This window comes from Chelonia mydas, chromosome 11 (assembly GCF_015237465.2).
Source record: "Chelonia mydas isolate rCheMyd1 chromosome 11, rCheMyd1.pri.v2, whole genome shotgun sequence".
Classification (NCBI taxonomy): domain Eukaryota; kingdom Metazoa; phylum Chordata; order Testudines; family Cheloniidae; genus Chelonia; species Chelonia mydas.
Genome location: NC_051251.2, coordinates 36,279,352 through 36,295,374, shown reverse-complemented (window position 1 = coordinate 36,295,374; position 16,023 = coordinate 36,279,352). Strand labels below are relative to the sequence as shown.

Here is a 16,023-nt window from a genome sequence, read left to right as displayed (position 1 = left end):
TGCAGCTCCAATAGAGGGCACCACTCAGGAACCAGAGTAGAGTTGGGTGTATTGCTGGGGGCCAGAGCCACAGCAGGGGATCTTCTAGGTTTGCGGCAACTTTCCACAGGTAACAACCACTTCTCCCTTTGAGTCGAATAATTGGTGTTAATGTCAATGATGGATCCTTCACAGAGATTTTTAAGTAAAAAGTCCCTCCTATTATCTGGCCCATGATTTGGTGGGTGTGTGCGCTGTGGAGAGGCAACAAAGAGAGAAGGATTCTGGTATTTAGGGGGAAAGTAGACATTTAGTTATAATCAGGATATAAAATATTCACTAATTTTTTAATTCACCACTTCTGCACCTTACTTTATGTGTAGGTGACAGAGAAAAGTGTGTAAATGTGTAGTTAATGAAACCCTTATTATTCTATGACCAAATGTAGTATCCTTACAGCAAATATATAGCAGGTAAGTCATGGGAATAAGTTTTCTTTCCAAAATAAGGATGTAGAAATATGATTTTCTCTGAATTATCTGTAGAAATGTAATGTAAGACTTTGTTTATTATTTAAAAAAAGATTTTTGATTTTAAAAAGTTAATGCAGAATGCAAACATTTAAACTGCTCTTTCTTTCTTTTTTCAGACTTTTATAGTATTGAATAGAGGGAAGGCAATCTTCCGATTCAGTGCCACCTCTGCCCTGTACATTTTAACTCCTTTCAATCCTCTTAGAAAAATAGCTATTAAAATTTTGGTACATTCATATCCTTTTCAACTGTTTGGTTCAAAATGTTTCTCTTTAAAAATAACACTGCACAATTGTTTGTTTCATTATAAATATAAAATCCTTGCAGGTTTTTTTAAATTTTATTTTACAATATAAATTTTATAGCAAAGTTCTGTAGAATTTAATAGAAAATTACAACCTTCCTATAGTTTGTTTTTAATTATCCTTGGAATTTCAAAGATAATTATGTTCCTTCAATAGAAATCTATGGAATAATTCAAAAAACTTTTAGAAGGGATAGCATAATCTTGAATTCTGTACATTTTTAGTCATTTCTCTGGAATCCTGTTAATCTAATTATTATTAAAATCTATAGCATTTTTACAACAGGATGGCTCCTGTATAATTTTGACATTCAAGTACAGTATATGTTCCTGACCCTCTTCTGTAGTGTGAATTACTAGTACACAAAACTTTTATTTTTTTAAAGTTGCCAAAAATAAACCTTGTCTCTGAATTCCGAATAAGCCCTCAGTTCTGCAAACACTTGAGCCCTGTGTGCCACTTTACACACATGAGTAGCAAACTCAATGGGATTACTTGCAAGAGTTTCACACCTGCTTAAGTGTTTGCAGGATTGGGGTTTAAGCACCTGATCCAATTTACATAGAAGTCAATGGGAACCTTAACAGGTGCTAGATCGGGCCTGTAGTGCTCTGTTTAACAAAATATATTGTAGCGTTTCATAGGGCTTGTCTACACAGCAGCACATTGCAGTGTATGAGTATGTGACTTGTAGATCACAGTAACATGTTGTGCTCTAACTGCAGGTATAGTTCTCATTAATATAGTCTGGGACTCCTTTGATGCAAACTAAATACCTTTTAGTTCACGCTAACAGGGTCTACATAGGGCAGTTAGAGTGCAACATGTTAGCATGCTCTAAAATTCTCACTCCCATAGTCCGGACTGTGCTGCCATGTAGACAAGCCCGTATTCGTATAAATCTGTGATTCAATATTCTATTATTGGCCAACATTGGGAAGATGATACGGGATGATTAATAGGAGGGGGTGTTTTGTTTGTTTGTGAATTTTAGAGGAGGGAGAATTTCTGAGCACCTTTTAAATTGTTTCTCTTAAATCTGTAATCATAGAAATAATTTCATGTCCCATATATTTTATATAACTGTGTGCAAAGAGTAACTGTTATGCACAACAACCAAAAAGGAAGCGGGCTTGTATATAAAATTCTGATATTTTTATTACATACAGTACCTGGCCTCTTGAGATCAAGTAATTTACCTCCTTTAGATGGAGATCTCCTTGCGCTGGATTGGATTATTTCTTTTATGGTCTGCTTTTGTCACTTATGCCTTTAAATATATACAGAGGCGACAACTACTATATAACTCACTGGTGGGGTTTCTTTATCTGAGCAATAAGGAGTAGATAGTAGGGTCTCTGGGCTCACTTACATCAATGCAACATATTAAAAGCAGCACAGGTAGTGATGCATGTAGTTAATGTTGTTTCTATTATAAGACTCTGTCTTCAGTTGTTTATAACTTTGCCAGACTTAAACTATTCAGGCTGAAAATTTCCATGCCATGTGTCTGCCTCACGGTGAATATTTTTGGAAAATTTCAGATAAAATAGATTACCCATTTCTAAGAATGAGGCTTGGGAAAAAATATGTTGTTTCACCCGTTTTGGGAAAAAATCTTACAACTGTTGCATTAAGAAGGTCTAGCACTTCCATGGTTTGGAGAGGGTCATGAAACTTGGCTGTGAGCTGGCCTTTGCATCAGGAATTTGCCATTTGCTGTCCTCAAGAAAACCTGCTCAAATTTGGCCAAGTTATAAGTCTCTGAAAAGTCACAGTTTGCACATAATCAAGATTTGGTAGAGTTTGACAGCTAAATTCTCTGAAGATTGTCTTCACTGAGCATTGACCTACACGTGACCAGATTGTGCATGTGCCATCCACACAGAATGACTGAGCATGCTCCACTCTGAGACTCCAGGACTTTCCCTGAAATTACTCCTCTCCACAGCTGGTGGCTGCTGTGGCACCAGGCACAGGAACTGAGAGCAGAGGAGCTCTGTCTCCTATGTTCTCGCTGCGCCCCCTCCTGGGACCCAGTTAGGAAGAAGGAGAAGGAGGAAGCTGATTCATTTGAGCACTTGAGAGGTGAGAAACTGGGATGGAGGGGAGAGGAAGAGATGCAGGGCAGAAGCTTGGGGGAGAGGGGATAAGAGCCTGGAAGGGAGAGGGAACAGGTGAAAAGGGATACAGAAGATAGTAGGGAGTAGGTAGGAACAACGAGAGGGGAGGGAGACAGGCAGGAGCAGAAGGAATGAGAATAGTGAGGAGATAGAGGCGGGCGCTGTGATGGGGGAATAGGAGCAGAGGGGCACAGAGGCAGGAGTTGACTGATATCTGGGAGGGGGCGGGGTAAGAGCTGGGGAGCAGACATAGGAGCAGAAGAGGACAGGGAGAAGATGGGACAGGGCAGGAGCAGAAAGGTCTGTAACCACTAGAGAACACTCCTCTACAGATCCTGAAACTGAATCCAGGAGTCCTGAGTCTCAACATTCCTTTGATGTGAGAAAATAGCTGGGAAACCATTGGCAAAATGTGTGTCCATCCCCCTCTAGTGACAGGTCCACATAGAATATAACGGCCTTTGCTGCCAGTTAATCTCTGAGCACAAGTGGTAGAAGGCTGTGCCATATGGATCTAAAGAGCCCAATCCTACTGATTTCTCATGTGCAGGGCAGTATGGTTCCACATGATGGAATCCATCATATATGATGGAATTGATTAATCCATACATATCTCTCTCTTACACACACACACACGCTCTGCATTTAAAGAACATTTCTGAGGTTGCAAGGCAAACACTTAATTTAGGAAATGTCTGTACAACCTTAATTAGGCCCCCCTGTGTATATACATTATGGTATAGTCTTTAATTACATGATCACATGCTATTTTTTCATTCAATGCTCAGGATAAATGGTGCTCACTGAATGGGTAGCTCTTCAATATTTTTTATCCGCATTGTTGAGTGTGTGGCTCCATGTGCTATCCAAGCCCTGCAGTGAATACAGAATTACTAATTTCCTCTTGAGGGTTTTTTCTGTAGTGCTGTCATTGTGTAGCACCTTAGTTCTTTAGAAATATTATTGAATTTCACATGACAACACCCTTGTGAGTGGTGGTATTGTTATCCCCATTGTACACATGGGGAATTGAGGCACAGAGATTAAATTTAAAATCATCAAAGGCGTCAGTTTTGATTGCCCAGTATGAGAAGCCTAATGCATGGTGTTTTTTTTCAGAATACTGAGCATTTTATAGCACTTTTCATTCGGAGCAGAGTTACCATTGAGTTCAGTTGCAATTATGAATACTTAGCACTTCTGCAAATCAGCCCCTAGGTGTCTCATGTTAGGTACCCAGAAAATATGAAACACACAGTGCTACCTGTGACATTTCTGGTTTATGTGATTTGCTGAGAATCACATAGAAACTCCGTGGCTGAGGTAAAGATAGAAGCCAGTTCTCTAGCATGCTATTCAGCTTCTTCAGCCAAGAAATCATCCTGCAGAGTATGCTTTGGGAATGAATCAGGGCCTCTGCCTACTTTGTTGCATAAATTGTTAGGTGTGTGATCCTACAGGCAACAGCCTCATTCACTGCAAAGTCCTCCTTCATACCCAGAGCACAGTCTGTCCTGTGCACCAAAGGAGTTGCACAAGCAACCTTGGTTCTGGCATTATCTAACTTTTGAGTGCCTGACTTTGCAACCTCACATTCTTTTAATGTAAGTTTTTATTTTTTATTGTGATCTCTAATAAGTTCATATAGCTTATGTCTAACTATATAAATATAGTAGTGCCATCCCGACCATTTTATTTCTTTTAAAACCAGTTTAGCATCACTGAGCTGATGAAAATAGAAATTAAGTATTTCATTGATTTGAATGAGGTTCCTAAATATTTCTAAAATAGAATATTTTATTCTATACATAAAAAGGAATGTATATTTAGCATTAATAGTATTGTGTACTTAATTATCTGCCCCATACTGTGTTTTAAATATATTGATACATTGGAGCCTGAAGTCTAGCATTCACAAGCTCTTTGAGACTACCAAAGAGACTACCTCCACAAAATGATGTCAAAGGGGTATTCTGAGCATGTTAACTGTAATTCCTTGCATCTGTCTGTTCAGGGTGTGTGAGGGGTATTCCAATGCTTGCTACATTTGATATTCTGAGTCACAGAATAACAGTTATGCTATACAGAGCTTGTTTGATAATATGACCTGGAGGTCAAGGATAATCGAGGCATGGCCCAATACCTAAACAAATACTCTGCCTCACTCTTTGATAAGGCTAAAGAGGATCTTAGGGATAATGGTAGCATGACAAATGGGAATGAGGATATGGAGGTAAATATTACCATATCTGAGGTAGAAGAGAAACTCGAACAGCTTAATGGGACTAAATCGGGGGGCCCAGATAATCTTCATCCAAGAATATTAAAGGAACTGGCACATGAAATTGCAAGCCCATTAGCAAGAATTTTTAATGAATCTGTAAACTCAGGGGTTGTATCGTGTGATTGGAGAATTGCTAACATAGTTCCTATTTTTAAGAAAGGAAAAAAAAGTGATCCGGGTAACTACAGGCCTGTTAGTTTGACATCTGTAGTATGCAGAGTTTTGGAAAAAAATTTGAAGGAGAAAGTAGTTAAGGACATTGAGGTCAATGGTAAATGGGACAAAATACAACATGGTTTTACAAAAGGTAGATCGTGCCAAACCAACCTGATCACCTTCTTTGAGAAGGTAACAGATTTTTTAGACAAAGGAAACGTAGTGGATCTAATTTACCTCGATTTCAGTAAGTCATTTGATACGGTTACACATGGGGCATTAGTAGCTAAATTGGAAAAGATGGGGATCAACATGAAAATTGAAAGGTGACCAAGGAACTGGTTAAAGGGGAGACTACAACGGGTAACACTGAAAGGTGAACTGTCAGACTGGAAGGAGGTTACTAGTGGAGTTCCTCGGAGATCGGTTATGGGACCAATCTTATTTAATCTTTTTATTACTGACCTCCACACAAAAAGTGGGAGTGTGCTAATAAAGTTTGCGGATGATACAAAGCTGGGAGGTATTGCCAATTTAGAGAGAGACCGGAATATCATACAGGAAGATTTGGATGACCTTGTAAACTGGAGTAATAGTAATAGGATGAAATGTAATAGTGAGAAGTGTAAGGTTATGCATTTAGGGATTAATAACAAGAATTTTAGTTATAAGCTGGGCACGCATCAATTAGAAGTAACGGAGGAGGAGAAGGACCTTGGATCATAGGATGACTACGAGCCGCCAATGTGATATGGCCGTGAAAAAAGCTAATGCGGTCTTGGGATGCATCGGGCGAGGTATTTCCAGTAGAGATAAGGAGGTTTTAGTACCATTATACAAGGCACTGGTAAGACCTCACCTGGAATACTGTGTGCAGTTCTGGTCTCCCATGTTTAAGAAGGATGAATTCAAACTGGAACAGGTACAGAGAAGGGCTACTAGGATGATCCGAGAAATGGAAAACCTGTCTTATGAAAGGAGACTCAAGGAGCTTGGCTTGTTTAGCCTAACCAAAAGAAGGTTGAGGGGAGATATGATTGCTCTCTATAAATATATCAGAGGGATAAATACCGGAGAGGGAGAGGAATTATTTAAGCTCAGTACCAATGTTGACACAAGAACAAATGGATATAAACTGGTCATTGGGAAGTTTAGACTTGAAATTAGACAAAGGTTTCTAACCATCAGAGGAGTGAAGTTTTGGAATAGCCTTCCAAGGGAAGCAGTGGGGGCAAAACACCTATCTGGCTTTAAGATTAAACTCAATAAGTTTATGGAGGAGATGGTATGATGGGATAACATGATTTTGGCAATTAATTGATCTTTAACTATTCATGGTAAATAGGCCCAATGGCCTGTGATGGGATGTTAGATGGGGTGGGATCTGAGTTACTACAGAAAATTCTTTCCTGGGTATCTGGCTGGTGAATCTTGCCCATATGCTCAGGGTTTAGCTGATCGCCATATTTGGGGTCGGGAAGGAATTTTCCTCCAGGGCAGATTGGAAGAGGCCCTGGAGGTTTTTCGCCTTCCTCTGTAGCATGGGGCACGGGTCACTTGCTGGAGGATTCTCTGCTCCTTGAAGTCTTTAAACCACGATTTGAGGACTTCAATAGCTCAGACATAGGTGAGAGGTTTTTCGTAGGAGTGGGTGGGTGAGATTCTGTGGCCTGCGTTGTGCAGGAGGTCGGACTAGATGATCATAATGGTCCCTTCTGACCTTAATATCTATGAATTTATTAAACTACACAGTGAAGTTTAGTCTGTGTCCAGAGCCTAAAAATGTGTTCAAAAACAAAAAAAAATTAGCATTTAATTTAATTTTAATTTGCAAATCATATTTGGGTTTTTGGATACAAATGTACCTGTAAAGTGTTTTTATACTTAGATATATCTGTTTGTATCATTAGCTTAAGGTGACCAGAGAGCAAGTGTGAAAAATAGGGACACTTTTTTTTAGGGTGGAGAGGGGAGCAGGTAGAGTATATAGTTGCTTATATATGACAAAGCCCCTAATATCAGGATGATCCTGATAATATTGGATGTCTGGTCACCCTACATTAGCTCCTTCGATGAACTGTTTTGTAGGAACATATTTTTTATAAAGGGTGAATAGAGGTAAAATCTTTTCCAGAGTAAATTTGGCACAAAGTCTAGCGTTTTGTAGTTTATGGTGCCATCGTGTGGCAATTTTGCATCACTTTCCTGTTTGTTGTTTATTTTAGTCTTTCACTTATTGTTAAACACTTGGATAAATATGCTGAATGTTTAGTATCAATGGAAGTGAAAAACTTATAACACTACAGAGAATCAGTATTTCTGCAAACACTTGTTGCCTCAGTCAAATCTTCTGTCTTTTTGAAACACTGCTGAACATGTTGTAGTGAGGCAGCTGCAGCCATGTAGGATACTCAGGTTTTCTTAACCCCAATCAGTTTGAGTTGTAGTCCTTAGTGTAGTAGGGATGCTACACTAGTTGTTCTGGTTGACGACTGGGATGAGGATCAGGTTACCATGCTGATTCATACCAGTCTTTCAGTGGCTTTCCTTACCATTGACCATGAGATGGTATTGAATGATAGCATGGGTAGAATAAGACACGCTTCCATGGCAGTTCTTTCTTACTGGCTCCTGACGGTTGTCTTTCTGAGAGGTCACAGAGAATAGTATTGGGCACTTGCTCATCTACCCCAGTGGGGCTTTCTCTCTTTCTTTTGGAGTTCCACAGGAGCTCATCGTCCCCGACATGCTCTTTCTCTGCCAGGGTTCAGCTTATATTCTGCTGCCCTCCTCTAGTTCAAAATCAAATTCCAGGAGAGTTGGTGAGGAAACATAGGGTACAATGTCTTCATCAAGTGGATGACAGTGCTGTGATAATGCTTATTTGATTGGGGGAAGTAAATGGAATACTAGACATTGGCTATTTTGGCTTATTTGGTGGAGTAAACAAATATACTTTATTCATCATTTGTTACGTAGATTGGCTACCTGATGTGTTGTTGTATCCCCAGCTGCTTCTAGAAACAGCAGCAACTAAATACTCTTTTTATTTGTGCTCAGTGAGACTGTTGAAACCTTTTCTTTTAGATATGAGTCTTGCTACAGTTATCCAGGGTTCTAGGACGCTATCTTTATGCTCATGTAATACCATGACAGTTCAGATCAGGGGAGATGCACAAGCTGACAGCCTCCTGATTTCATCACAAAGGAGCTGCAGGTAACTTCTTCTCAATGAAGATTCCTCAACTTTGGAACTTGCTTCCTCCCTTGGTCCAAGAGAAGCTAGTTCTCTGACTTTCTGAGCATCCTGCAAGACCTGTCTTTTCTCCCAAGCTATTAAATTGTTAGAGAAGATTCCAGTAGATTCAAGTGGGATGGGGAGGAAGTTGCTATTTATTACTGTCAACAAGCTGTTGGGATGAGAAGAGTTCATTACTTAATATTGTTATGATCTGTTACTGTTTTTAGTGTGCACAAAGCACTGGATAGGGACAGTTAAAAAATGAATTGCTTCTGCTTACACCACAAGTGAATTTAGTGCTAATAAAGTTTCATTTACTAATGAGAACTTCTGGGTTGATACTGTATTAAAAATATATCTGGAATTATCACTTAAATCAATGGGATTTTTGTATGTGTCAGAATTTGGTTGAAATTAAAATGTGTTTTTAATGTGCTATTGTGTAATTTACTGTTGTGTTCCTTGACTGTAACATACATTGTTCAGCATGCTTATTATGTGCACTATTTTGACCAACTGTGTGTTTATGACCATGAGTAACCCTCCGGAATGGACAAAGAATGTAGAGTAAGTTAAACCTATATTCTTTAAATATATCCGTATATCTGAAATGAATTTTTCTAGGAACCATTATTTGCAGTGAAGGACATTGACAGCAGTCAGTGTGTGACGCTACTACTGTTTTTTCTCTAAACAAAACTATTTATTGTGGTTTAAATCTTCCTCTCTTCGAAAGAAAAATTTGAGTACAGAAAAAAGTGAGGCAAATGTTCATGGATAATATTGCTCTTTGACTCAACATGAAGATTTTTCTTCATCTTTATGATGTAGCATCTTGATAGTGTTTTTATGCCTTCTGGCCAGTACTGTTGATTTGATTATACTACTGCATAAGTAGTAAAACAATAGCCACCTAGTTATAGCTAAAAAGAAAAGGAGTACTTGTGGCACCTTAGAGACTAACAAATTTATCTGAGTATAAGCTTTCGTGAGCTACAGCTCTCGGATGATGTGAGATGTATTTCTTTTTGCGAATACAGACTAACACGGCTGCTACTCTGAAACTAGTTGTAGATGCCAACTCAGGAAAGCACATCAGTAGTCCTACTGAAATGGGACTTTAAGCACATGCTATTCTTCAGCGTTAATATTAGAGGTTTTAGAAGTTAGTGACCCAGACAATATAAAATAACTTGATCTTACAGTGTTGTCAGACAACAGTAATAGACCAAGTGGGCCTTAGTTATAATTTCATCTATAATTTCATAATTTCATAGAATGATATTGTAAAAATCTATTATATTATTTCTTTAGATTTATACAATTGCTAATAAAGAGCACCTACTTATACACTCTAGTCACCCTTGACAAGTCAAAAGTATATCACAAATATTGTACTAGAATATAAGGATACTTATAATGGTGAATAATGCATTTTAATAGACATTGTTTATTTACTTTATTTATTCTGAATTTTTGAAATTAGCTGAATCTTTAATTTGATTTCTAAGACTTTTAGCAACGAGAAAATAAAACTGTTATAAAGAATTAGTATTTGTCTCTATTAAGTTTTTGGATACTTTTTCCAGGTATACCTTCACTGGAATATATACATTTGAATCACTTATAAAAATTTTTGCAAGGGGCTTCTGTTTAGAAGATTTTACTTTCCTTCGAGACCCATGGAACTGGCTTGATTTCACTGTCATTACATTTGCGTAAGTTTTGTTTTGTTTTTTTAATTGAAGAGCATAAAAGGCCATGAAATGAGTGTCAATAAAGACCCCCAAAAAGCTAGACTGGAAATTTTTGGGAATATGTATTTTCAGTGTCTAAAAATGACTTGCATGTCATAAATATTGTAGTATTCATCTTCCAATGTAAGCATATATACTGCAGGAGCCACTAATACAGTTAGTGTTATAGAAACTAATTTGATGTTCTGCATTTTTCCTCTAACCAGAATAAAGCAACCCCTTTGACTATATGCTTCAATTTTCCAGCCTAGTCTAGATAAATTTTATGCTTTCAAAGTAAAATCACTGTGGTTTGCTTCAGAGACATTTACATTTAACTGAAGGCCATGAAGGCAAATTAATGCAGGCAAACTGCAGTGAAAGGTAAACAGCTGACTGTTGCTTTTTAATTTATTAGCTAAAATCACCAAAGAGGTTTTGATGAAAGACCCTCATAAGTAGCATAAACTCTGCCTAAATTCTGAATAACTGTGATTTAATCCTACAGGTATATAACAGAATTTGTAAACCTAGGCAATGTTTCAGCTCTTCGAACTTTCAGAGTATTGAGAGCTTTGAAAACTATTTCTGTAATCCCAGGTAAGAAGTAACTGGTGTAAGGTGTTAGGTCCCTTGTACCTCCCAATTGTTCCTTTTTATCCTGTCATTGTGTTTGTGTGTGAACTCCCCTATTACAGATATGTGACAGAGTTTGTGGACCTGGGCAATGTCTCAGCGTTGAGAACATTCAGAGTTCTCCGAGCATTGAAAACAATATCAGTCATTCCAGGTGAGAGCTAGGTTAAACACTGAGGCTGAATTTCATTCCACTGAAGCTCAATTCACAGTATTTTAACACAAGCCTTGTTGCTTGCCAAAAAAAACCAAAACAGGAATCATAAGATAATAGAATTGATTGAAATCTATGATTCTTTGCATTTTAACATTAGCTTTTTTCCTTTTGAAATCAGCCTTTGAGTTTAACAAATTCTTGCATGAGACATTGCAATTTACAGCCTGTGTGGTTTGCATCTTATGATGTCAAGCTTTCTTCTCCACATTCAACAAAAAATCAGTAATACAGAGGTTTTCTTTCCCATATGTATTTTACCACTATGATGTAATGTAGTATTTGCTGTGGATATTTGTGACTGTGAAAACAAAAATTGTTTGAAACACTGATTTACTAATGAAGATAAAGGAATAAGATAATAAAGAATAGCATGGGCATCGCATGGGGGATTTATTATCTTAAAGTTCTATTATTTTCCAAACCCTCTCCAGTTTTATAACTTTAATCTGATCCCATTTGCTGTTTAACAAGCTCTTTACTATTGTTGTAACAATGCAGTATGTTATAAAACTGATACTAGCAAAGGTTTGGGACAGGAGGCATTGGCAAATAGTTAAATTTACCATTGGCAAATAGTTAAATTTACCATTGGCAAATAGTTAAATTTACCATTGGCAAATGGTAAAAAAGAAAGATTTTTCTTTACACGAGATTCATGTAAAACATGAATAACAAAATCACTTGTTTTGGCATTAAAACAAGTGTTTTGGAATATGTGCAATTCATTTACATTCACAATTTCAAATGAACATAAACTTTCAGCTATGTATTCATCTTCACAAGAGAAAACTCTTCATAAAATGTTATTTCACACACATTACAACCATTTATTTGGGCTTCTGCATGAATTTTTTTAACTTTATTGGTATAAATTGTTACTTTTATGTTTTAAATATGTGATGAACATCATAATAAAAATCCCTTTCTCTTTGCAGGCTTGAAGACTATTGTGGGAGCCTTAATTCAGTCTGTGAAGAAGCTCTCAGATGTCATGATTCTGACTGTATTTTGCCTGAGTGTATTTGCACTAATAGGGCTGCAGCTGTTCATGGGTAACTTGAGGCATAAATGCTTGCAATGGCCTCCAGACAATTTTACTCTGGAAACAAATATTACTTCATATTTCAACAGCACAATAGGTGAAAACGGTACATTTGTTAATTTAACAGTGACTCCGTTTGACTGGAAGGGCTACACTGAGGATGAAGGTAAGAATTACTGATTTAATTCTTCTTAAATTGTTTTAATTTAATTTTTTTCAGAAAATAGATGCAAGTAAAATTGTGTAGATGTTGAACCCAAAGTTAGCAGTCTGACCCAAAGTTATCAAAAGTATTACTGACACAATAGGACTAGATTTGTCAAAAGGTTAACAAGCGGACATTTTTCAGAACTTCAAAAAATGAATGGTATTCTTTTGCCTGTTTTTAAATTTTAATTAATAATTCTAATGATAACTGACATTTTTATCTTTCTCATAAAAAATAAGCACAAAGATTGAGAACACAATTCAATATTTATGAAAAGATGCTTTTTTCTAAATATAAAAATCAATAACTATCACTTCAATTCCATGTTAAGCTGGGCAGTACAAGTAGAAGTTACAGAAGTGCTCAATGGTGGCATACCTCTGCTTCCATGGAAGTCAGTGGGAATTTTATCATGGATTTTAAGGGGAAAAGAGTGAAGCTAGTGGTGAGCAGTTTTCAAAATCGCATATTCTGATTTATTAATTTGAGAGGCAAAAAAGTTTTTTTTTTCTATTTTCTTTTCTCTAAATGTCACATCCACCAATCTCAGACTAATGGATGGCTTGTCTTGACAGTACAGTGGAGATGTCAGTCAGGCACTGTGGTATGAAATGGATTCCCCCCCTTGACTTTCTTTCAAAAAATAGCTCTTTCAAAGCTGTAAAATACTAATAGTATCCTCTTTTCAGTTGTGATTTTAGCTTTTCAGAATAGAAGATCTGAAGCCTTTGAGGAATCAGGTTATGCTAGGATGAGAGAGAAAATTTTAGTGATCTAGGGAAGTGACTGCAGAATTGAAGTTGCCACCTGGTCTTCAGTGTATTTACACTGAGGTTCAGGAACAGTTAATAAGGGAAAGAGGCAAAAGGTGCCCCATGTTTTCCTGCGCCGGCTACCCACATGGTGGGTATAGGCACAGACAGGAAGCTGCCTCCTCAGAGCTATTCTTTTGTCTTATGTAGGTGAGTAAGAAGTGAGCAAGTGGTAATGGGGAGGGGACTCTTTGAGACAGTCTGTTTTCTGAGCCACTCCTGAGGCAATGTAATAACATGCTGGCCTGTGTGTACATGCTGCTCGTGGCAAAGTCATGATTGAGCCCTATATATGAATTCTAAAAGCTCTGGAAAATTTCCATGAGAGCTATAAGGTTGTATTCTCTTCTCACTTACACCAGAGTAAATCACAGTGTTGAGGACAGTGGAGCTACGCTGTGTGAAAAAGAAATCAAGCTCCCCCCGCCTTGTATTTTTAAATGCTAGGTGATACCCATGTCCTTGAATACACCTTTGAAGAAGAATATATCCTTGGTATGAGCACTGCTGAAATTAGCAATTCTGAATATCGTCTCTTTTCATTATTTCACTTTCAATAGCAAAGCCAATAAATTTATGGCCTCTCTCAGTAAATCTAGCATATGGGAATGCTACTAGGAAGGAAAATCACACAGCCAGTTGATTTGAATATCAAAGCAGGTCTTCTGGGCCAGTTTGAAATTATTAGAATTACTAAGGTGTTAGCTTTATTTCTTAGAAGGTGTGTTAACAAGGATAGAAAAAATATGCATAACAACAAGTGACTTGATGAGTTCTGGAATTCATAATTGATTATTAGAGCACAGTGCAAATAAAGTGCTGGTCCCTCTGTGTATTTCACGCATGGAGTATGCATGCGCTTGATGCTGAAAAAATCTTGCAAGTAGTGTCCATTGATCCATGCCTGCATCTTGGTTCCCCTTGTGTTCTGCAACCTGACCATCTCTCCAGTTCCTTCTTACCATCGCATGATCTAAGTCAGAATCCTCCTCCAGTCAGATTTGTCTTCATCTCTGTAAATATAATTGTATGTTGTTTGTTAGTGGTTTTTATAGTTTTCTGATAAAACAGGAACATTACTAGTTCAGGGTACGCCTGTTCGGTCTGGTAACAATACCCAGGGTGTTCATGGTCTTTCCAGTGGTGGCAGCACAGCTGAGACAAAATGGTGACTGACTTCTAACAGTTCTTGCCTAAAAGTACTGTCAGCAACCTTGTCATTATTCCATCGCATGGTATCCTTGGAATCTGCATAAATGTGGAAGTGTCTACCCTGATTCTCCCACATATCATATACTTTATAGTGGTGACCATGGACTCAACCACAGCAAGGGCCTTCCTCCCTGTTGGCAGATACCATGCCATGAGCAGTCTAGTAAACCAGGTCACTCACAGACCCAAAGCAACATTCCAGGCCTGTCTTTCCCTGTTAGAACACATTACCTGTGTAACTCCATTTGTCAGGCTACAACTCTGTTGTCTGCAAGCCTGGCTCTGGTCAGTGTATACGCCAGACAGGCACATCATGAACTCTATAGAGACAACCCCTGTCAATGTCCGGGCTTCACTCACCTGGTGGATGAACCCAGGACATATATGCATTGGAGTCCCTTTCCTACCTCCCACACTCAACATTCCAGACTTATCCTTCATGGGCTGGGAAACCCACATAGATGCCTACATAGCACAAGGTACATGGACACCTCAAAAAGGCAGGATGCCTATCAACTTCCTGGAACTAAGAGCAGTCAGGCCAGCCAGCAATGCATTCCTTCAACTTGTACAATCTCGACATGTCTGGATAATGTCAGACAACCCAGTGACCCTCTTCTATATAAACAAACAAGCAGGGCAAAATCCCTTCTACTATGCATGCAACCGTTCAACTTATTGAACTAGTGAATCCAGAACTGCATCACAGTATCTGCAATGTACCTCCTAGGTGTCTGGAACTTGCTGGCAGACAGCCTCAACAGGCATTTCATCACCAATCACAAATGGGAATTACACAATTCTATGCTGATCATCTTCACACAATGGGAAACACCATCTTGGGATCTGTTCGTGTTCCAGATGAGCAAGAAGTTCAATGTATATTATTCCAGAGCAGCACAAAGTCAGGACTTATAGGGCGATGTCCCATATTGTCCTGGACAGGACACTTGACGTATGCCTTCCCTCCCATTGCACTATTGTCCAAGATTCTGTGGAAGATTCATCGCATCAAAGCATGACTCATTCTCATCATACCCATTTGGTCCAGACAGTTCTGCTTTTCAGACTTCTTACTGATGTCAGTCCATCAGCCTGTCAGCATTCAGTCTTTCTCAGACCTGCAAACTCAAGAAAGCAGCAGGTTCAGACATTCCAACCTGGACTCTCTTCACTCACGGCTTCATATTTGGGTGGTCATCAGACCTAGAACATCAGACCTAGAGTGTTCACGTTGGGGCTGTACAACCTATTCTTAATAACAGCAGGAAAGATGCTACCAGAAAATGTTACCTAGCCACTGGAGGGTTTTTCTACATGGGCACAACAGAACCAGATAGCATCAGAGTGAGCAGGTATTCCTGCTATTTTAGATTATCTCCCTACCCCAAGATGTCAGGTCTCTCAATTAGCTCACTGTGAGTTCACTTAGCAGCGCATACCAGTGCATATCTTTACTAACTCAGTATCAACCAGATCCCAAAAAGGTTTGACCAGGACCTTTCCAGCAGTAGTGAAGCCAATGCTGCAGTGAGACCT

At 38.4% G+C, this 16,023-nt stretch overlaps 1 protein-coding gene across 11 annotated transcripts in view; it reads left to right on the top strand.

Annotated features, from left to right (window-relative positions):
* The window catches only part of LOC102938237 (sodium channel protein type 1 subunit alpha), a 171,479-nt gene that overhangs the window by 73,564 nt on the left and 81,892 nt on the right, over nt 1–16,023 (top strand). For 6 of the 11 annotated variants that reach the window (XM_043525360.1, XM_043525363.1, XM_043525361.1 and 3 more), the window contains 5 exons: nt 629–747; nt 9,099–9,188; nt 10,211–10,339; nt 11,056–11,147; nt 12,146–12,418. In XM_043525360.1, coding sequence (XP_043381295.1) covers nt 629–747; nt 9,099–9,188; nt 10,211–10,339; nt 11,056–11,147; nt 12,146–12,418 — 703 coding nt within the window. Of the gene's footprint in view, nt 1–628; nt 748–9,098; nt 9,189–10,210; nt 10,340–10,865; nt 10,958–11,055; nt 11,148–12,145; nt 12,419–16,023 lie in introns of all 11 variants that reach the window. The other 5 variants (XM_043525365.1, XM_037912583.2, XM_043525368.1 and 2 more) reach the window with 3 other exon arrangements.